This window comes from Lonchura striata, chromosome 5, assembly GCF_050655825.1.
Source record: "Lonchura striata isolate lonStrDom1 chromosome 5, ASM5065582v1, whole genome shotgun sequence".
Classification (NCBI taxonomy): domain Eukaryota; kingdom Metazoa; phylum Chordata; class Aves; order Passeriformes; family Estrildidae; genus Lonchura; species Lonchura striata.
The window spans coordinates 4,276,968-4,300,372 of NC_140707.1; the positions used below are offsets into that span (position 1 = coordinate 4,276,968).

Genomic DNA, 23,405 nt, shown 5'->3' on the forward strand with positions numbered 1-23,405 from the left:
TCCCATGAGCCCCCCAGGTATGGGCAGGGGGCTTGGGGACCCACCCAGTGCAGATCCATTCCCCCCTCCCAGAGCCTCACAGAAATCACTCCAGGGATCAAGCGATGGGGACACTAAGGGATCCCCATGGAACCACCCATTTTTGATCCCATCCCCACCCTTCCCTCCCCACTCCCATTGTTCCCCCAACCCAAAGACCCCTCCCAACTCAATCTGAGGGTCCCATTCCTCTCCTGGTCAGAATCCTCTTTTCCCCTGCTCTCCCACCCCTTCCCCATTGTGCCTCCAGCTCTACCTCTCACCCCTGGGCTTGGGTTTGGGGATCCAGGCCCCTCCTGTTCAGTTTGGGGATCACATCCCCCCTTTCCCTCAATTCAGGCAGCTCCTGGCAGCTTTTTCCTGGGAAGAATCCCTGAATTTTGGGACTTTTAGGATGTAGCTTAGGAGGAGGACAGCTCTGTTGGGCTTTCCCCTCCCTGTTGTGGCCCCTCAGCTGTTCCCGACACCCTGGGGGTGTTGGGATTTCCCTCCTAGGGACAAGGACATTCATCCCCTTCCAGGAGCCCAATGCCCAGCTGGGGCTCCAGGTCAGGGGTCCTTGAGCAGCTGCCCCAGAACCTCCACCAGGTTCTCCCAGCGCAGCCGGAGCCGCTCGGCCTGGGCTCCCCAAAGGCCTCAGCAAGGTCCAAGTCCTGCCCAGGAACCCTCAACTCCTTCAAACCCAGCATCCCCCTCATCCCCTGCAAGTTCCTCCCATGGCACCGGCCATGGCCATGTCCCCACTTGTCACTGGCCATGTCCCACCATGTCCTCACCCATGGCTGTCTCCCCACCATGTTTCCATCCCTGTCACTGTCCCCCATGTCTCCATCCATGCCTGTGTCTCCCCATGTCCCTAGGGATGGCCCTGTCCCCCTCCATGTCCATGCGTGCCCATGTCACTCTCCATGTCTAATGCTTTTTCTCTTTTTGAGCCTGGTCTTATAAGCTCTCAGAGATAAGCATTATACCCTTGATAGCTCAGCTACCTCAGGTGGCATAAAACAAGCAGGATGGCTCATGTGACAGTGTTGGGAATAAAAAGTTTTAATAAAAGGCAAAAATAAAAAAGCTTTTTACAGAGAAAAGCCAAGTCAGGGCAAGAGGTTCTTGCTCTTGCTAAAACACTTCACAAAAGCAATTAACTTCTTTTGTTCTCTTCTTTTCTAGGGAATTGCTTAGGTGGGACTTTTTTGCTCCTGTCCAATTAGCTACCCTTAAGTTTGAGGTGAAGTCCCCAAGGTCCTATGAGGTGTCTTTCAACCAAATTGAGGAGAGAAACACCTGGCCTTTTGTCCTTTTTAAGGGAACAAAAGGTTAACTTGTTTACTCTGTCAACAGAGGGCACATTCTTACACGTGTCCCACCATGTCTGTGTCCTACCATGACCACATCCACTAACTTAGTTCAATGTCTATTTTTACTTCAATATTGGATATTTTAAAGGGATAAAGAGAAATGAAAACAAAATCAAGGCCAAAAGAAAAAGACTTCCATGTCCATGCCGGCTGAGGATCCACGTGCTTGGGGGGAGGGAAGAACCTTTTTGGTGGAGTTTCTAACCCACTGTCTCCAAAATCTTGGTCTTTTCCCCAGTTTTTCCACCATCTGGCTGCAGAAGACACCCTTGGGCAATAGGAAATCAAAATCGTGGAATCCCTGAAGTTGGAAAAGACCTTGTCCTGGTTCAGAGCAAATTTGGGAGAGAACCTCCAAAGGGATTCCTCTGGAAAGCAGATTCAATTGGCTCCTCCCCCAACCAGTTTGGGAAAAGTATCTCCTTGGAGAACAGTGGAAAAAACTGTTTTTTAAAGAATAAAACCTAAACAATATTAAACAATAAAACCTCTTGCTGCTCTAAAAGAGAGACAAACTCAGGAAGTCCCTCCGTGGGTTGTAGCTCAGCTCACTCAGTCTCTTATCAGTCCCTCCGGTGCTGGAAATGCCACAGTCCAGGCCTGGCCCGCTGGGCCACAGGTGTGAGCTGCCGGTGCTCTTCTGGGTGTTCAGGCCAGAGCAGGTTTAAACAGGTCCAAAGAAAAGGGAAAAGAAGCCACAGTCCAGGGAACTTCTCTGCCACAGCTAGCTAAAACTAATTAACAGCAAAGGAGAGATCTGTACCTCTGTCTGTCCATCTGCAGACAACCTGGCCCAGGAGCAGGAATGTGGAGGAGTGAGTGCAGTTTCTGAAAACAAACTCTGCCCTTCTCTCCCTCCTTTGCTCTCGGAACAAGTCTTAAAGGTGCAAAAATTATAATTCACTATAAACAGAACAGACAACTGGAGATACAAACATCATATAGTCAACCTAGGACATACCTCCAAGACCATTCAGTATTCCTTGAGGCCACCAGAAGATAGGATTGAATGCAAAAGGTTTTATGGAGTTGGAAGTCATTAAATCTGCTCTCCCCAAGGAATTCTCATTGTTGGTCTGTGCCCCAATGGATGTTCCTGCCACTGGGTTTATCTAGGTGCCCACAGGGAACGAGGAAGATGTGGAGCCTCCCAGTCAAGAGTCTTCCCAACACAGATAACCAGGCCCATAGATCACCAAGACTGCCCAATGAAGGTCACTGAGGATCATCCAACGTGGATCCTCCCATAGGGAATGGAGCTGGAAGGAGCATAAGAAGCTCTTCCCACCCTTGGGGAACTCACAGGGCTTCCCCCCTTAGTGGCGCCTCCTTTGGTGTTTGATCAAGGCTGATCTCTGTGAGAAGCTCTTCCCACACTTCCCACACTCGTAGGGCCTCTCTCCAGTGTGGATGCGCCGGTGCACAGTGAGATTGGAGTTGTGCTTGAAGCCCTTCCCGCAGTCGGGGCAGCGGTAGGGCCTCTCCTCTGTGTGACTCCGCTGATGTACGAGGAGACTGGAGCTGATCCGAAACCTCTTCCCACACTGGGAACACTCGTAGGGCTTCTCCCCGCTGTGGATGCGCTGGTGCTTTCTCAGGTCTGAGTGCCACCCATAGCTCTTCCCACATTCCAAGCAGGTGTAGGGCCGTTCCCCAGTGTGGATCACCTGGTGCCGAATCAGGGCTGAGCTTTCTCTGAAACTCTTCCCACATTCCCCACACTTGTAGGGCTTTTCCCCAGTATGGATCTTTTTGTGTTCCGTAAGCTGGGAGTTGAGGCTGAAACTCATCCCACACACCCCACACTCGTAGGGCTTTTCTCCAGTGTGGATCCTCTCGTGTCTCCTCAGGCCAGAGCTGTGCCTGAAGCTCTTCCCACATTCCCCACACTCATAGGGTTTTTCCCCAGTGTGGATCCTCTGGTGTTGCATCAGGTGGCCCTTCTGGCTGAAGCTCATCCCACATTTCCCACACTCAAAGGGCTTTTCCCCAGTGTGGATTACCGAGTGCTGCATCAGGCTGCTCCTCTGGCTGAAGCTCTTCCCACATTCCCCACACTCAAAGGGCTTTTCCCCAGTGTGGATCCTCTGATGTTGGATCAGGATGGAGTTCTGGCTGAAGCTCCTCCCACACTCCCCACACTCAAAGTGCCTCTCCCCCGTGTGGAATCTCTGGTGAAGTCTCAGGCTGGAGCTCCAGCGGAAACGCTTCCCACATTCCTCACACTCGTAGGGCCGTTCCCCAGTGTGGATCCTCTGGTGCTCGATCAGGTGGGAGCTCCGGCTGAAACCCTTCCCACATTCCAAGCACTTGTGGGGCTTCTCCCTGCCACGAGGTTTCTCCACCAGCTCTGAGCTCTGGCTGGATCTCTGCCCGCCTTCCTGGCTCATGGGGGCTCTTTCCTCCCTGCAGCTCCCTGGGCTGGGTTTGCTGCCACTCCTTGTGCGGGATCTCCAGGGCTTTTCCTCCTCCTCCATTTCCTCCATTTTCATTCCTCCCCGGGAATGAAAAATCCTGGTCTGGGGGAAAAAAAAAGAACAGAGCATCTTGGACTGGGAGTTCCTCCTGTCCCCACTTCATCTCACAAAGTCATTGGGCATCGTGTGTCTATAAGAACCTCCAAAACACCAAGGTTCAGCATAAAAATCCTCCAAACTTTTAAGACACAGATCAAAACCTCCCCAAACATCAAGATTCAGCAAAAAATTCCTCCAAAACATAAAGATTCAGCCCCTAAAAAAAAATAAAGCACCAACATTCAGCCCTGGGGCTGCAGCACAGAGGGGACACCCTGCTCCAGGGGGGATGTCCCACAAACGGGGGACCCCATGGAAGGAACCACAGGAAAGTGTCTTTACAAACAGATGCTCTGAAGCTGCTCAGAGATAGGGCCAGGCAACTTTTTTATGTAAGGAAGTGACAGGAGAAGACATCGGTTTCAGAAAATTTTATTAATTGATGACACAGACTGCTGCTCAGCCAAGGTCCTGCTCTATTCATGAACTTCCAGAAGAACAACAAAGACTTAACAGAGCCATTAATATCGTTTGTTATATGAAAGTGGGGTGCATATTAATGGTGTATGTAGTAGGTGGACTGGGATATCGGTAGCTCTCAAGTACTTCAGCCAATGAGGAAAGAGAGAGTGAGATGTGGCCAGGAGAATTAGGATGAAAAGGAGGGCTGTGTCCTTCAACAATTGGAGAGATCCCATGGGAAATGTCCCATGGCCTCTCCCAGTTTTAGAAATGAAATTAGTTTTACAGTACTCCTCTGTATTCTTTGTGGACAGAATCGTCTGGTGATGTCAATTTTCCTGCAAACCCTGGGGTTCATCCCAAATTCCTTCCACCCTCCGGGGCGGGCAGGGAGTGCAGCTGAAGGTGCCTCACCCACTTTGGGTGATCGGCTCCCTTGGCTGGCAGCGGCACCGGGGATTGATTTGGGACCCGGGAGTGACCAGGAGACAGGCGAGTGACACATCAGGGGGTCTGTGAAGAGTCAGCAGGGAGAGAGCACTGAAAATCTCATCAGTGAGTGCCCTGGGATCTTTGGGGAGTGAACATGGCAGGGCACCTATGGAGGGGAGAAAAGGGAAAGCCAGGGAGGGGTCCTGGCCAAAGGGATGATGATCCCAAAATGTCTCTGAAGGGTCCCCTGGGAGAATGCTGAGGTAGTTTGCATATTCCCCCAGAGGTAATTAAGGACATGGACACCCAGGGGGGTAATAAGGGAAGGGGAGAAGGGATTTGGACAACAGGGGATGGATGGGGTTGGTGTGCTGGGAAGGGATCTGTGAAGAGGAGTGTGCAGGAATATGGTTCAGGCAAGAAGCAGCAGGAGGAATCTGTGGTAAGAAAAAGGATGATGGAAAAGAGGAGAAAGAGAAAAATACAGAGGACTGAGATGTTTTTCAACAGGGTCTTATCCTCACATTTGCCAGCTGATCCAGATCCTTTCCATCCCCGGTTTCCAGGAGAGGAAAAGCAGGAGGTCAGGATGCCAGGGGTTTCTCTGCGCTGGCAGCGGCAGCACCGGGCACAGAGGTGCGGCACCGGGAGCACGGGCTGGGGCCTGTGGGGAGCTGCGGGGCCGGGCCGGGGCTGTGGGGCAGCCGGGGCTCAGCGCCGGGCGCTGCCTGACCCCACCAGCCCCGGGCAGGGCCGGCAGTGGCCCCCGGCCCCCAGGAGGCTGCGGGACGCCCCGGCCGCTGCCCGGCCCCGGGGAGCTGCCGGCCCTGCCCGCCGGGGGGGCCGCCTTTGGACACTGCGGCAGGACAGGCACCGGCTCTGCCACACGGGCTGGGCAGGGACCCTGAGCACAGGGGGGAACACAAAGGAACAGCTGGGAAATGCAGAGTGCACAGGAAGGATCAGGATTTGCTGTTCAGGATTTGCTTTGGGTCCCTGCAGAAAGGAAAGGTTTTGCAGAAAGCTCAGCAGCTCTCAGAGGATGAGCACCCACAGGCAGTGACCGGGGCTGCAGGAGTGGCACAAGAAGCCCTGCAGCACTTGGGCACAAAGGCACAGCAGCTGAAGGCAAGAAGGGATGAGCAAAAGGCCAAGCTGAAGGCAAAGGCCATGGCAGAGTTCCCACAGCCCTGAGGGATCAACCCTAGGGCCCAAGGGGGCCCCAGCACCCAGGGCATGACGGGGTCGGCCACAAGCACCTGGCAGAGGCATTGCCCTCCTGGCCAGGGCAGAGCCCACCCAAACAGCCCCTGGGAAGGAGTCAGGGCTCCAGCTGCAGCCCACAAGGACACTGCAAGCACAGACAGCAGCACCCTCAGCAGGAGCAAGTCCACCCCTGCATGGACATGGATTGGCAGGGCTCTCTGAGCTCCCATCCCACCGGGGACCCACCACACTGGAGCCCTGGAGAACATTCAGGCTGTATCTGCATCCAGAGGAGGCCTCTCCTGATGGACACAGGGGCCTCTCCATCCACTCTGAATATTACACCTAAAGGGGGAAAATTGTAAAGGAATGTTTTCATTATTAAGGGAATAAATGGGAAAGTTGATCTGGTATCACTTGTTCAATCACTGTTAGGAGCTGTGGGGGGTAGGTTTGAAATAAACTAATTTCTTTTTCTTCCTACTCTGATTGTAATTGACTAGGAATGAATTTGATGGTGGCATTGTAATATTGTAAAAGGTGATACAGAGGCTATTGCTGCTGTACCTTTGTGTCAAATGTCTGGGAAGGCCTGTGCTGAAGGGAACCCAGAGGTGTGGGCAGCCCCAGGGGGAAAATTTGATGTGGAGCCTCTCCAAATTACTTGGAAGCAACCAGGACAAGTGGTGTCTAAAAGCAACACCCTGTTCCAGGGGAGGGAAGGAAGGGCTCACAGCCTGGTATGGAGCCTGCTAAAGGCAGGGCTTTTGGAGCCAGGGATGTCTCCCTACAGCACTCCTATCCTGCCAGTCAGGGAATCAGATGGCTCCAATGAGGAGGACAAGAACAAGTGCTAGACAAAGCCCCAGTGAAATGGCTGAATTTCCTAGCTAAAAATATCTTTTGAGTGTTGGGGAAAAAAAAAAAACAAATGGTAAATGGTGGAGAAAAAGGTTAAATATTTGGGAAATACTGGGACTGAAGATTCCTGGTGAATTGACCCAGAGAGGCACTGGGCAATCTCAGAAGTAACATTTCCCAGTACCAAAAAGGAGCTGAGACAATTTTGAGGATAAATAGGGAATTACACAGCCTGGATTGAGGATTCTCTGTTCCAGCCAGAACACTGTAGGACTTTTTAACCTCAGACAGCCTCCATGCTGTGGTATAGACAGGAGAAAGAGAGCAAAACTTGAGAAAATGAACAACCAAAAATATTGATGCCTCAGCTCTGGCTCTTCCAGACTCAGAAAAGAAATTGGAATTGTAGGTGAATGTTAAACAGGGCCATGCCAAAGGAATTCTTGGGCCAAAATGTTTCACCCAGTGGCCAGAGTGGCCTCATTGCCTGCAGAATTGTGCAGCCACAGCTTCAGCGGGGACCCAGGACCAAAACCTGATGACAACAGGATCTCCAACTGTTCCAGTCTGCCATCAAGTTCAAGCTTTGATAAGCAAAAGAGCCTCGCAATGGATGAGCAGTGCTCGGTTATTACAGTGTGAAACTTGTTCAGTGGCACAGGAGGGTTCAGAACTGAGGACAGGGGAAGGGTTTAACCCAGCCTCCTGTTTGAACATCCCACAGAGGGGCTGGGAAGAAACCCAGCACTGCATTCAAGTGACACAGCTCCAGACCCAGCCTGGGGGAGATTCAGGAGACATTGCCTGGCCTGAGGCAGAAAATGTGTTTCTGGATGGCTCTTCAAGGGCAGCAGAAGGGAAAAGAGTTCCAAGACACGCTGTTATTGAGGAAAGGGAATCAGACAAAGCGCAGGTTACCCCCATGGTCAGCTCAACCGGCACAGCTGTGTGTGCTTGTAAGAGCCTGGCACTGAAATGCCCTGAGCAGGAAGGCTTCAATATCTTCTGGTGACACCATCTCACCTAACAGGGGGGCAAAAGCAATTCTGACTGCTCAGCAACCACTGGATCACTTACTAAGGCATTTCTAAAAGACATCATTCCAATAAAAGGGACTGTGGAAGCCATAGACTCAGAGAGCAGAACTAATTTTGCAGGAGAGTTCCTCCAGGGGGTTATGGCAGCTTTAGGAATACAAATGGGACCTCCAGAACCCCTGGCACCCCCAGAGCTCAGGCTGGGTACAAAGAATGAATGGGGATAAAAAGAAACACCTTTAGAAGCTGGGGATTAGATAGTAATAGTTTCAGCAAGTTTTAGAATGGATTTTCTCAGTGAAGATGGAGTCTCCAGCACCCTAACTTTTGGCTATTTATGGAGAAGGCACTGCACATAACAGCTGAGGCTTCCAAAGTGGCTCAAAGTGCAGATGTCTGTTTAGAATGGTGAAGGACATAGGTATGATTCACTAGTAACTTTCAAATACCTGCTCTAAAGCTGGAGTTACTCAAAGAAGAGAGAACTACTTCAACACTTGTAAAGAAGCACCATTTTTTCCAAATCTAATTTTCACATGTAGCTGAATTTTTCAAGAATTGTGTTTTTTATCATACTATGAGTGCAAAACAATCTATAAGAAGTGTTTAAAAACAGATTGTTAACAGGAAAAAGTGATCAAAAGATCTATTTCCTCTTGTATTAACAATTGAAATATGACTGAAGAAGGGATCAACTCTGCAGTCCCCTGAACCAAACTCACAACTTCTTTAACAGCATGCTCAAAGTTTTCTATACTTCAAGCTTTCCTAGAAAATTCACTTTCTTAATTTCTGCTGTTTCTGTAGCCCCAGACCCTGTATACTTTATACCAGCTGCATTCTACAGAAGGGATACCCAACTGAGCATACAAATTGCCTGCTGAATGGCCTTCTCTGACTCCATGCTGTTACTTTTGACCTCAGATGGCACAGAAAATGCTCTCCAGTTGACTTGCTTCCAAATGCCAAAAAACCCCAACGCCCAAACTTTTAAACATAAAACAGAAGGAAAGCTTAATTATTTGAGTTAAAATAGCTCTGCAAAACAGTTATTCACAAATATAGGAATAAAAGTGTTATAAAATATGTGCCTCCTGATACATAAAGATATCCTGAAGAATGATTTTGTATTGTTTATATACATTCAAAATTAGTTTTCATCTTTTTTACTGAAAACTGCGTTTTCATAGACAAACAGAAATTTTTCCTGTAACTGGATATCTGCCTGGCAGACATAAATGTTTCTGTCAAATTCACCATTCTGCCATGGATATCAGAAGACATCTTGGAGTGACAGGGACAGGGTTTTGCTTCCTTTATTAATGTTTCCATTCTTTGGTTCTCACGTGACCTGTGTCATTTCTGTATTTAAATTCAGAAGCTCTTGCCAGAATACTCTTTCAACTTTGTTTGTAGTCGCAATGCAAGAGGTCTGCAACTCTTGCTTTAATTTGGGACAGGATTTATTTCTTCTTGTAACTGAAGACTAATGACAGACATCACCTTCCTCATTTCTCCTGAAGTAATGCCTCAATTCTCTGTCTGGGTTAGCTGGCTAAATTATTTCCTTTCTAAATAGTCAGGTTCTGCTGTGTATAGAGAACTGTGACTTTCAGTGCTTAATATAAGCAAGCACTGAGAGGAGGGATGTACTGAGAAGACGATTTTCTGCGAGATACATATAATACCCTTTCTGCTCCATGTGTTCCTGCTGCAGCCTCAGTTGAGCTGCAGGTCCAGATTTTGATAAGGATTTAAAAAATGTTTGGCACCACTTAGGATCGATTAGACTAGCAATGTCCAGAGGTTTAGAAATTGCATCCTGTAGAAAAGGAGTTTTTCCTCAAAAGCCTGTAAAATGTACAGGGTCACATAGACCAGAAACCTGATCTTTCCCTTATGTCAAAATGGCTCCTAGCTAAATTTCTGGGACCCTCTATACTAAAATAAGAGAGGTTTGTCAAAGTAAAGCTAATAGTGGCAAAATTCCTTAGCCCAACAAATCAATTGAAATGTGAAGTGCAAATTAAGGATCAGAAAGGAGAGAAAGAAAATAAGAGGTAAAAATAGTCTAACAGAGGCTCCTGACTTAATCATATCAACAGCTGAAGTTAAAAGGTTAGCAGAGGTTGATCTGACTGTTAATGTTTTCTCATCATTTTGTTTATGAGAAAGAAGAAGGGAAGAAGCCTTCCATCCCTGGTATCAGGTTAAGTTCCTCTGCTTGAGTGGAACAACTCAGTACTCCAAATATAAAAGCTCCAAAGAAGCTCACACAAGGATGTTTGTCTCGAACTGTAATTGGAGTAGATCCATTTGTTTGTGTAATTGCCACCATGGTGGAAATCTGTGCTTCTCTATTTGTGCAACTGCAAATATTTTCTAGGAATGAACCATCTGAATTTTAATATCCCATAGATTCAGTGCAATACAGCATATTACAATATCTTGACCTTTTCAGTGTTCCATAAATTGATTGTCTGGTTGTTCCTGTCCCCCCTCGTTTACAGGCCTGGAAACCTTAGAAGAAGAGGTAACATGGCTATCTCTGAGTCGTATCTTTTATATTTATCAGCATTTCCAGAATCACACTTCTAGTGTCTTGAAGGCTTGACAGAAGTTACATACTGTGTGCCTGAGGTGCAGTAGCATATAAAATCATGCCAGAAAAGGCAGGGATGAGTGCCACAGGCGGGCTCACAAGGTTCACCACAGGTGGTCCTGTTGAAGGTCACATTGGTTGACCAGCATTGTTATAAAATTGTGATCTCTCCAGTGAGTTATTCTGACAGCCAGATAAACCTCCAGCTAAATAAATATCATGGGCAACCTTCAACCAACCAAATGTAACTGTTTAATTAATGTGCTTTTCCTAAGTAAATTAAAAAGCAGAGGGAAAAGGCTTCTGGTCTTTAAAGGATGCATAAAGCAGAAAATGAAAGATCTGAATATGAAAGGGAGAGAATCCTCTTAAAGCTGAGGATACAGTGGTAAGAAAAATTATTATTCATTTGCAGACATCACCTCAAACTGATGGACTAGTGAAAAGAAGATACAAATTTTAATAACTGCAAATGTTGGAGTAAGATGCAGAGAAAGAGCAATTGCCACTTTTTCATTACTTGTCTTCCATCAAAGAAGGGAGAGGGGAAATTCACATTTGGTAGTGTTTATTACAATTATTATGCCCTCAAAAAAAAGAAAAAAAAAAAAAGCCGCCAACCCCACAATTATAGAACAAAACAGAAATGCTCTGAGGTGGCTCAAATTCTTCCTCTGAGACTAAATGCAGATATTTTTTCTCAAGATGCTTTTTCACTTCCAGATGTGCCTTCAGGTCCAACATGTGCCTTGAGGTAAATTCCTCTGCCTAGTGAGTGTGCAGCTGAAGAGGCTATTACTGTTTTGGTAGCTTCCTACAAGCATAGCTCAAGCCATCTCATCTGCCCCTTCCAGCAGCAGCAGAAAGAGGTGTTGAGGTGTTTTGTCTCAAGCGCTGAACAGAACAGGATGCAGATGACATGCATCACCTTTTGAAGTCTCACATCCAGTCTGGGGTAGGGGGAGTGCTGTGTGGCTGTGAGACAAACTACATAAGAGAGCCTGAAACACAAAAAAAGACTTCAGTTCCTTTCTTCTCTGCATCGGGGCCATGATGAGTTCCATGACCGGGCTGGGACGGCGGGCGGGGCTGGCCTGTGATGCGCTCTGGACTCTGTGACAGCACAGGGGCCGTGTCACAATGGGGGCAACTATAAAAGGCCCCAGGCCGGTGCCGCTGCCCCAGTAGAGCCTCGGCAAGCGGTGAGTACACAGCAGAGGGGAGAGGGGGCTGGAGGAGGGCTGGGACAGGAGCGCCGGTCCCCGGGGCTGCCCGGTCTCCAGGGCCCAGCGCCGGGCGCAGCGCCTTGCTGGGGGCGCGGGGCGTGTGGGGCAGCGGTGCAGCCTTGCCAGCTGCCGGGGGACCTTTCCTTCCTGCCACCACATCCCTGCCGCTCCTGCCCCTCACTGTCTCCATTCCGGCCCCACTGAGCCCCTCCTGTGTGTCCTCCTGCAGACCATGGCTTTACTGTCACTGCTGTTTGTGCTTGTGCAAAGCCTGATCCAGTACCCCCAGCCAGCTGGGGATGGGCTGGATGAGGCCACGCACCAGAGAATGCGGGAGCGTCAGGAGCTGCTGGACCGTGAGATGGCCCGGCTGATGCAGGAGCTGGAGCAGGGGCCCCTGCAGCAGCAGGATGAGGGCTGGGGAGCCATGCTCTTTGGTGCCCTGCAGCAGTGGCCATTCTGGGTTCTTGCTGGCATCCTGCTCCTCTTGGGCCTGTGGCTGGGCTGCAGGAGAAGGAGCTGTGAGGCCAGCAGCAGCAGCAAGGACCAGAGCTCCCGCAAGACCTTGGGAGATGAGAGAATAACTGAACAGGAAGAAGACACCGCTGATCCAGAGGAAGGTGAAGAAGACAGAGATATGACTCTGGAGGCAGAAAACAGCGGCACTGAAGATGACAGAGAAGGCAGTCCTGTGGCTGCAGATGATGGCAACAAGGATGATGCCACTGAAGACAATTATGATGTGAAGATGAAGGAGGACAGCGATGTCAACAGTGGCAATTATGATGTGAAGGAAGACAGCGATGTCGACAATGGCTATCACTTAAAGAAAGAAGGACAGAGTGATGGGGATATGCCAGGAGACACTACCACTGAAGGAAATGAAGAAGAACCTGGCAATGTTGCTGGAAATAAAGAAGATCTAGAGAGGCAAATGAAGAAAAAACCAAGGATGTACAGGTGGACCAAGACAAGGACACTGGAAAGGAAGAAGGAGAAGGAAATGAAGAAAAAAACAATAGTGTTACTATAAAGGCAGGCAAAAACACTGATGTAAATGAAGGTGAAGACAATGTAGATGGAACAGAAGAATACATGGATGTGAAGGTGCAGGAAAGCAGATGTGCCAATGACCAAAGAAGTAAAGACTGGACTGGGCAGGAAGATAGCAATCAATGTGGGAATGAAATTGCCCATAGTGGTTTTCCTGCACCTGAGGAAGTAAATAAGGATGTGATAGCAGAAGATGGCAATGACAGAAACAAGGATGAATAACAGGCTGATGTGAATGTGGAGGGAAACAAGAATAATGATAGACAAGAAGAGGAACAAGGTAATGTGGCTGCCAGTGAAAAAGGTGGCAGTGATGGTGGCAGGGAAGAAAATGCCAGTGGTGGAATTGAAAACAGAGAAGACACCCAAGATGCTGGGAATGAGAAGGACATCCTTTTAATGGATGGTGTAGAGTGGCCTGTGGAGGACCTGGAGAGAGGCTCCTCAGTGACAGCTGAGCTGATGGAGAGCTTCACACGTGTCTTTGTGTACAGCGTGAGCAATAGCTTTGATCTGGTGCCTCAAGTAGCCATCGGGGTGGGCAGTGCCTTTGAGGGCTGGAGCCCCCATGAGTGGGATGGGGTGTACCGTGTGCTGGTCCCACTGAATCCCACCAGGGCACACCTTCCACCTAGAGCCAAGCAGTGCAGGGCAGACGGCAGCAAGGACCTTCAGCGTCCGTGTGGAGCTGGTGTGCACGTGTGAGAGCGAGCAGCTGGGCGAGAAGCTGTTGTGCCTCCTGCACCACTCGCAGGAGGAGCTGCGGCGGAAGCAGCAGCGCAGCCTCCTGGAGACACTCTGCACCGGCTCCTACCTGGATGTGGAGAAAACCTCCCGCTGGTTCTTCCAGATGGTGAGATGCTCGTGGCTGCATGTGCCTCAGTCATACTCATGGCACTTGTTGTTTCAGCCCTGCAGCCGGTCCTGCCAATTCCAGCTGAGCAGAGGCAAGAGGACCCTGTCGGTGGAGATGCTTTTTGGGGTGCGCCAAGGGGACTCTGACATCTTTGTGGCCAACCAGCCCTTAGAGGCCCAGAAAGGCAACTCCGGTAACCTTGTGAGCAGTCAGCCCGCCAAGGCCAACATCCTCACAAGAACAGCATGGCCTGAGACATTCGCTGTGGCGGAGGCAAAATTCTTCCAGCACATTGCCAGGCAGATACCATGTAAGAGGTTGCACCTGAAATACCTGCAGCTCTTCACATGCATGTTGAGCGGCACAGGTTTTTCCACCTCTAACTGGAAGACTCTGGTCATGCATGTGTTAAACATCTTACCACCGGTCTACTGGCGCAGGAAGGAATTTCCACTGCGGCTGTGGGACATCATGGCATACATGCAGCTCTGCCTGAAATGGAAACACCTGGACCATTTTGTTCTCGGCAACGAGAAGCTTCCTGCAGAGATCAGCTTGCCGCCAGCAATGCAAAAGGTTGAGCCACTCAACCTCTTTGAGTACCTGGCCCGAGATCCGGATGCCCACAGAAAGGCAATGGAGGCTTATGCTCAGCTGCACTTTCGCCTCTGGATGATGCTCTCCAACACTGAGAAGAATTCCCTGCACAAAGCTCTGATGGAGAAGTTCACAGCCGATTGCTGCGACGTCGACTCTTTGTGATTGTTGTATTTGTCCGTGGCAATCCTGAAGCTGCTTTCCTGCTCCTGTGAAAGGAAGATGGTGCAGCACATGGTTTCGTTGTGCAGACACTTCCATGAGTGGCCTTGCCCTTCACCTTCCATTTGCAATAGTGCTGTTGCCTAAGTCAAGGAGGCAGAAACTGGCTCCACCTGCACATCCTCGCAGAAGAACAGTGAAGCTGATGGAGGTTGCTTGGAATACCTCAAAGACAACAACCTAGCCTATTAGGGACTTAATGTAGTTATTTAGTGAGTTGTAGTTTTAATTAGACTTGTTTCTTAGCATTCATTCCAGAGGCCCTTTAGTGTTGGCAGTATATAACTATTTTGCAAAACTACCCTTAGTGTAGAGAAATAGAGTTTAGACTAGATTAGTTTAAACCCTTAGTTTAGAGAATTACCCTTAGTTTAGAGAATTCCCCCAGTTGCTTGTCTGCTTTTAAATAATACTTGAATATCTATGTTTGAGAAACTAATAAAAGAAGTTAAGTTTCTCAAATTGCCTGAAATGTGTCATTCTTTGTACGTAACCCTCTGTATCTTTGAGAATGTCCTTCCTATACCTCTATCTGAAATAGACTCTTTGCAAACAGAGATGTTGGATATATTAAGTATGCTGTCTCTTGAGCATTTCCATAGAAATGCTTGAAGTTTGAAGTGAAAATGCCCTGAAATGCCTGAAATTTTGCAGCAGAGTACTCCTGAACTTTTTTAGCAATCTTTAGAGAGATTGCTAAAGTTTTCTTTACACAGTCACTTTTACAACTCCTAGGGAACAATTTAGTCCTAAAAGATTGAGCTACCCTTCAGTAATAGCTGCCCTTCAGCAATATCTACATATATATGTGTGAAGAAATAATAAAAGGAGAAAAATTTCTCAAATTGCCTGAAATCTGTCCTTCTTTTTATTTGACCCACCATTTATAGCAGAAAACAAAACAGGTCCTGATAGATGCAGCTAATTAAAGGAAGAAGAAGAAGCTTCAACTTCTGAGTAAAAAACTACAAATGAACACAGTGATAGTTACAGCATGGTCACACTGTCTAGGTGTGCTCTAACCCTTGAGCTGTAGTGCAGCAAATTTGAGTAAAGTAGCAGTGTCTTCCAAAAAACAATCTATTTTCCCTCCATATCCAAACTAAAGCTGTCAATGTACCTGCCATTAAAGCAGTTAGTCACTTACATGGGGCTGCAGGGTAAAACATTGCTTGATCTGCTCAAGTCCCCCAACTTTTTTCTGTGGCATTTAAATCCTGAGAAGATATAAGTAACCTATCTTTATCAATTTGGCTGATATTTAGCTTTGAACAGCATACTAATTCATAGTAAGGAGCAAAGTGCAAGAAAAAACACTACAAACAGTAGAAATGAAAATAATATGCAGGAAAAGAAAGGCCAGTCATGAAGCAGGTGAGAGCAGCCACCCCACAGTTTCCTAAAGCCCACAGAGATTTGCTCTAGGTGGCCAATCAAGATTTTTGGTTCTTTGGCATATCTCAATTCTTCCTTTCTTCAGGTACTCTGTACTTCTCACCTCCTTCCACCAAGGCAGAAATAGGCTGTAATAAGTACTTCAATCCAAATCCTCTCAGTCCCCAAGTATTAGTTAATTACTATCCAAAATAAAAAGGCTGCTTTAACCTCCAGCTTGCCCAATGACAGTGCCTTCAGTCTAAGGAGCAAGGTACACCCAGGAGGATTCACAGCAATGACAAAAGGTTCAAATGTTGTCATGAGCAGTCAATCTTCGCTTTGTGCTCTGTGAAGCATGGCCAGTGGGCAGCGATTTAATCTCTTGAGTCACCCCTGGTTAAAAGTGCACTTGTTTCCTCTTCTTTTTTTTGCCTTTCAAGGTCTTCCAAGCCAGAAGCAAGGCAGAAGCTCACAGAAATCTTGAGGTAAGAAGCAGTGTCCTTCCAAGGATTCTGACCTTGCTATGGCTCACATAGGAAGCAAATCAGCCCTGCAAAATAGGACTTCTCTGCATTTTCCATGTGGATCAGAATATTCGAAAATAACTGGAAAGCTTGCTCTTTCAGAGCCATGCAGGGCTTAGGCAATTTTTTCCATTAATGTATATTGACACTACTTACCATTTCATTATCTGTTCTCCTTGTAAAATAAGTTGTGTAGCTCTGAATTTGATTTCTACTGTTTATGCTTATTATGGCAGCATGGTTATGTCACAGTGTTTCCAAGAGAAGAGATAATTGTAGAGAAAAATTTATGAGAACGATAGAAACTCCTAGGATGGACAAGCTCTCAGGCTCTGTTTCTTCAGTTCTGGAAATATTTATTATGATTACAGTGCATTAAAGACACAGAATTGTATGAGTATAGGGGAAAATACCCATAAGTACTTTTGTCACCATCTTTAAAAAGCATTTAAAGTCATCACCATTCAACTCAAACTCTTTAAAATGCTGGTTTACGTATTTTAATTGTTGCTGGCAAGGAAAGTTTAGTGCTCATGATTTTTCTGTAAGGCTGCATCCTGACCACAGCTCATATAATCAATTTTCAGGCTCCTCATAATGTTTTCCTGAAGTATCCAAAGAAAAGAAATGCACCTCATACAGAAATGATGTGAAATACAATCTGACATCAAAATGACCTGAGGTACTGTTGTTCCCTAGAAATGAAATAAAATTTAAAGCAACATAAAATACTTAAAGTATAGAAATGTTTCTGTATCTGGCAGGGCAAAGTAGCACAACCATCCCAGGAGCTTTGTTCTCATTTTCATTATCACTACTGTATAGTCCACACTTCAGAAAAAATAGCTCTGTAAATTTTGGTTTTGTAGTTTTTAGCTTTAAACAATTCCAGAAAAATTGCGGGACAAAGTGGGGAATGTTTATTTTTTATTCAGTCTTTTCAGTGGTTATTTTTTTCAGTCCATTATCCTACTGTGGCTACATTATGTTCTTATGCTCAACTTTCCAGATTTGACTACATGTATTTAAAAACAACAGCAGAGGATTTTTTTATTAAAAGCATTACAAACAACCACTTGAACCATGAGCCATTTTACCCAGCTCTGATACTGAATTTCTTTCCTTTGTCAGCTCTATACATATGTCAGAGATTGAGGATTTTTGTTTTTATGCACAAACTCTGTACAGTAATTGCATCTTCTATGGAACATCAAATCTTTTGGCAAAAAGACCATTGTACTGAAGGAATACTTGGTTATATAACTGGGAGATATAATCCAGAATAAGTGCTTGGCCCATGCAATAGTGACTGATATCTCAACATGTCAGAGTAAATGATGGAATTTAATTGTTAAACTTTTTCAACATGGAAAAAAATCCCACTGACAGTGATTGCTGTTGGTTTGATCTGTATCTTGGCAAACCCCCAGATTTTTAGTCAAGCAAAAACAAGAACAAAAAATTTAGTTTCCCCTGCAAATATTTAAGGATTTTTACTGCTCACAGAATACTGGAAAGTGACAACAAAATAAAAGAGAGAAAAAGAAAAAAAAGTGAGAGACACCTGCTTCTGTTAGTGTCTCCTGCTTGCAAGTTTGTTACTCACACCATTGGAGGCAGGAGAGAATGAGCACCTGTCCCCAGGCTGAGGAACTTGTATGGCACTGCACAGTCCCTATCTCTGCACAGTGAGAAGGATGGCTGGGGCTGAAAAAAGCCCCATTCTATCTTTTTGAGGAAGAAAGGAAGGCAGCTGCAATAGTTTTAGGAGTGGGTGACAGCTGAAAGTATCTCTTGTGAAGACGCTCTTTGATGAATGTACAGCATACGTGGAGGAAAAATAAGAGTTTGCCAAGTGCAGACATCTTCTATTCTCTTATAGCTAAAGCTGCTTTGATCTCAACCTGACAAGCGATGTGTATATTATACCACTGAAACCACTTTAGTCTTTTCAACTCAATAAACAAATAGCCCAGGGACCTAAATGCGGGATGACCACACTCCAGCACGGTGTGGGTGGAGGGAGGCAGAGATCTCTGAAGGTTGCTCTTGGGGAAAAAGGTTTATTGGGGGTGTAGGAAGGTCCGAGCCTCGTGCTCTCAGGCGTAGCATGTGGCCGGGTTTAAGAGGGTGGGGGAGTGGAGAGACAAAAGGAGGGTTTAGGAGAGGGGAAGCCCCAGGGGGGGAGGGAGAGGTTCTAAGAGGGGAGGAAGTTCTAAGAGAGGGGAGAGGTTCCAAGAGCGGGAAAAGGTTCCAAGTGGCCGCATGGCTTCTCGGAGCCCCCTTTTCAGGGGCTCCTAGGTGGGCTGGGATAAGGCATGGGCCAATGGGGTTACAGATGCTGATGTTTTAGGGGCAGGTACAGAGGTGTGGGATGAGCCACACATCTTCTGGGGGGTGAGATGGAACAGTCCATTTCACTCCAGGATTCATCCAAGGACAGAAGTGACATCCGGCTAGCTGGGAGAACTTTTCTCATCCTAGCTGTATTATTTATGAACAATCATATCTATCTATCATCTGCAACACTCTGAGTTGGATGCACTAGAGCAATACTATCAAGAGTTTCTCAGGAGCTCTAAGCAACAAAGCAGCCTTTACTGGGAAATTTAGAAAATCAGTGAAACTTTGGCAAATGTTTTAATATGGCATTCAATCAACAAAAAAAACTTCTCAAAGCATTGACTTGGCCCATTCAACTTCACAAACTCCGAGCCTGTTCAATTTTAAGTTAATCAATATTGGCAAGAGTACAGAAATAGAAGAGGTAGATACAAAAAGAGAGAACAATAAGATACAGAGAAGCACACACTCAGCTACCAACTCCTGGATTTCAGCAATGTCCAGATGGAAATTCCAAGAGGAGGTAGGGTCAAGATGTGTGCTTGCCTTGTGGTCAGCCTTAAATACCCCTTGGTCTTCCTGGGCCTTCCCCCAGGTGGGACTTGGGGTCATTTGGTCACTCAGGAGCTGGGCTGGGGTTCCAGAGGTGGCTGTGGAGCATTGCCTGTGCTGTGCCAGGGACTGGCAGACACTGCTTGGCTGGGATAGAGGCTCTGGGAGGATTGGGGCAGGGCAGGGCAGGGCTGGGGTTCCAGGGCAGGGCAAGGCTGGACCTGCCCCTTCCTCCCTCACACATGAAATGTTTCCAGCCAACAATCTCCTCCAGTCTTTCACAGCAGTCAACATTGGAGGTGAAATCCCAATATGGCCATTGCTATGGTCAGTTTCCATGGCAACCATCCCCAGTCCCAGTTGCTATGGTCAGTTCCCATGGCAACCATCCCAGCCCCTGTTGCTATGGTCAGTTTCCATGGCAACCATCCCCAGCCCCTGTTGCTATGGTCAGTCCCTGGGCAGCTCCATGGAGACCCCATGCCAGGGGTGGTTGCCATGGACACCAGCTCAGGCCTGGAGCCAGAATCTGTTTCCATGGCAACCATTGGCACTCCCATCCCCAGGCTCATGGATCCCAGAACCACAGAATTGGCTGAGCTGGGAGGGACCCATCAGGATCCTCGAGTCCAACTGCTGGCCCTGCACAGGACACCCCAACACTGCCAGCCGGGGCCTGGCAGCGCTGTCCAAACGCTGCTGGAGCTCAGAGAGCCCTGGAGCTGGGACCCTTCCCTGGGGAGCCTGGGCAGTGCCCCAGCAGCCTCTGGGCAAAAACCTTTTCCTGAGATCCAACCTCAGCCTGCCCCGACTCAGCTGCAGCCGCTCCCTCCACTCCTGTCCCTGGGCACCAGAGTGAAGAGGTTCCCTCAGCCCCAGCCAGGGACGCGCTCCCAAGGCTGCTGCCATGGCCACCAGGGCTGGCACCAGCTGGGATGCTCAGTTTCCACAGGCCGGGGTTCAGGAATGGCATGTCTCTATTTCCTGCTCCCGCTAAAACCCTACTAGCACTCATTGCCCTCCCACCTTCCATTGAAGGAAAAAAGGGAAAGATCCCTCGCTGGGATAAGAACAATTTACTGGGAACAGCAAAAAGATAAGGAACAAACAGAAACAGAAAAAATATTGACAACAGAAGGGATAAGAAAAACTAGTTACAGGGAAAACTACATCACCATCAATTGCATCTTCCTGGCCACGTATTTCCTCCTGCATGGAAAGGACACCCTTCTCCTCAGGGAAAGAGAGAGAGAGAGTCCCTTTCCAGACCCTGGCAATGACCTGAGGTGGGAGTGAATGTAGTGACAGGGCCATGGCCAGACCCTCATGTCCTTCAATCCCATATCAGGTCATTGGCAGGGGCAGGAAAAGGCACAGGTGTCTTCCCAGCATGGATCACAGGGAACATGGATCACCAGGGCTCTTCCCAACAGGGTCCTCCAATGGGGGATGAAGCTGGAGCAGTGCACAAAGCTCTTCCTGCAGCTGGGGCATTTTCAGGGCCTCCCTTACTGGTGGCTCTGTTGGTGTTTGGTCAAGTGAGATCTCTGGGTGAAGCTCTTCCCACACTGGGGACACTCGTAGGGCCTCTCCCCAGTGTGGATGCGCTGGTGGCTGACAAGGTTGCACTTGTGCTTGAAGCCCTTGCCAGAGTTGGGGCAGAGGAAATGCCTCTCCTCCATGTGAATCTGCTCATGCAGGAGGAGATTTGAGCTGCTTTGAAATATCTTCCCACAAGTGGGGCACATGTAGGGCCTCTCCCCGGTGTGGATGCGCTGGTGCCTGATGAGGTGGGAGTTGTGCTTGAAGCCCTTCCTGCAGTCAGGGCAGCCGAAGGGCCTCTCCTCTGTGTTAATCCGATGGTGTACAAGGAGATTGGAGCTGGTCTGAAAACTCTTATGACACTTGGGACACTTGTAGGGCCTCTCCCCAGTGTGGATGCGTTGGTGGATGATCAGGTGGGAGCTCCAGCTGAAGCCCTTCCCACATTCCCCACACTTGTAGGGCCTCTCCCCAGTGTGGATGTGTAAGTACCTGACAAGGTGGGAGTTGCAGCTGAATCCCTTCCCACACTCCCCACACTCGTAGGCCCATTCCACGGTGTGGATCATCAGGTGTCGTTTCAGATTGTTGCTCTGCCTGAAGCTCTTCCCACACTCCAAGCACTTGTAGGGCTTCTCCCCATCAGGAAGCTGCTCAGGGACCACCAGCTCCGAGCTCTGGCTGAAGCTCTGCCCACCTTCCTGGCCCAGAGTGGGTCTTTCCTCCTCAGAGCATCCTGCACTGGGCTTGCAGCCCGTCCTCCTGTAAGATCTCCAGGGATTTTCCTCCCTGTTGGATTCCTGCACTATGGAGTTGCTCAAAATGGCTTCTTCCATGAGGTTCTGCTGCAGGGATTTGTCTTTCCTGGTCTCCATCCGCAGCTCCTTCTCTGGGGTAGGAAGGACAAGGAGAGGATGGGATTTGCCTCCGTGCCAGAGGGAAGGGCAAGGAGATCCCCCCAGTGCACCCCTGGCAGGAGGGCACCGGCAGCGGGGCTGTCCTGCAGCCGGGAGCTGTGCTGGGCTGGGAGATGGAGCAGAAGAGAGGGAGAAAGGGGCACTGACTTTCTCCTCACCTGCCTCGGTGTCCCAGGGCATCTTCCTCTTCCTTGTAACCTTCTCCTCCATCTGGCGAATGTTTGGGTACGGGAAATCTTGTTTTGGGAGGAAAACAAGGGATGAGCACAGTGAGTTTTGTACTGGCTTCAAAGCAAACCAGGGGGAGAGTCTAAGCCATAATAATTGAATAATAAAATTAAAATGAAGACAATGATACAGAAACACTGGCTTAATCTGACAGAGTCAGGATATAAACTGACAACCCGTTGTTCAGGGTGGTGGCAGTAGTCTGATGAAATGGTGGCTGCAGTCCGGCTGGAGTGATGAACGTGATTTTGTCAAAGCGGTGATCCTGTAGAAGGGTCTGGTCTTCCTCTGAAGATCCAGTGGTGGTTATGGAGCTCTTCTCCTCTGGGAATGCAGTAGGCAAGGTGTTCGCAATGTTGCAAATGGTGAGATTATATCCAGGTAGGAATGCTTGGTTCCTCCCCTGGGCGGAGCATCCCACAATGGGATGATGTAATTTTATCAGTCCTGCAGTGACACTCAGTGGCCCATTAAGAGAAGATGGCCCCTGGAGGGCGTTATCAGGGCTGAGCCATGGAAGAGATAAAGAACACTGCCCCACCTGTTGATAACAGTTTATGGAGATGGGGACTGAAAACACTTTTGGTTACATCTGACATTGTAACCTGAAACAGTGAGGCAATCCCTGCTCGGGGTGGGGGGTGAACACCACCCCCCTTACCCAAACTGGCTCAGGTGTAAAACCCCCACCCTGGGGAGGCCACGCACACAGGGGACAATGTCACACTTGCCCTGTCCCAGGGGAGATCTCTGTCCCTGTCACTCCTTTGCTCTCTCCCCTTTTCTCTTTCTTTCCATCTCTCTCTTAAGTTTGTTAAAATCACTGAAAGAAAGGGAGCAGATGACACCAGTGAGGCTGACATGGATCATTCATGACCTGGTGAGGAACACAAGGCTACTAAAGTCCTACAAGAAGCCCAGCTCAAGTTATTTTACAAATATCTCCTGAATTCACAGTCTTGGAGAAGAAGCATTATTTTCTTGGTCCCTGTCACCTTTGTGACAGCTACACTGACCTTTAACTTCCTTTTAATAATCTGTATTGGGACAAATTTCTGTGTTTCTTTTTTTGGAACCTGCCAGCATCTGAGCTGGAGCTGTGCTTGAACTGATAAAATTTGGAATTGCCATAGAATTGCTTCTGTTTTTGGTTTATTAATGTTTGGGATTTGTTTGCATTTCAATCACAAGAGACTTGCGGAAAGAGCAAATCTTCCTCAAGGCATTATCTGTAGGGTTAAGTTTAATATCTGCTGAGTTTGTTTTGTTCAGTGCCCAGAGGATGCTCAAGGGGTCTCTGGTTTTGGTTTGGCCCTAATTTTCTTCTGATTTGTCTTTATCACTTAAAAACACCTGAAAAATGACTAAAAATAGTATTGACCAGAGATGTTAAAAGTCCCACCATTTTAGAGGTATTTGAGGTGGAATTTATCCTTTGGGAACATATTCTGGAGG

At 48.0% G+C, this 23,405-nt stretch overlaps 2 protein-coding genes and 1 pseudogene across 2 annotated transcripts; 2 read left to right on the plus strand and 1 right to left on the minus strand.

Moving 5' to 3' along the window:
* Positions 1-1,070: 1,070 nt before the first annotated feature.
* On the minus strand, positions 1,071-22,473 carry LOC144246552 (uncharacterized). The gene is given in 3 exon segments (XM_085581141.1): positions 1,071-3,722; positions 14,962-14,964; positions 20,776-22,473. Coding segments are annotated over 3 exon segments (2,331 nt in total). The 5' UTR covers positions 21,933-22,473; the 3' UTR covers positions 1,071-2,551.
* Positions 11,885-12,780, plus strand: LOC146767149 (uncharacterized). Its single transcript, XM_085581130.1, has one exon. It carries the CDS (start codon positions 11,972-11,974, stop codon positions 12,770-12,772), a length of 801 nt encoding a protein of 266 aa, XP_085437256.1. The 5' UTR covers positions 11,885-11,971; the 3' UTR covers positions 12,773-12,780.
* Positions 13,191-19,417, plus strand: LOC146767150 (inositol 1,4,5-trisphosphate receptor-interacting protein-like 1; annotated as a pseudogene).
* Positions 22,474-23,405: the final 932 nt, after the last annotated feature.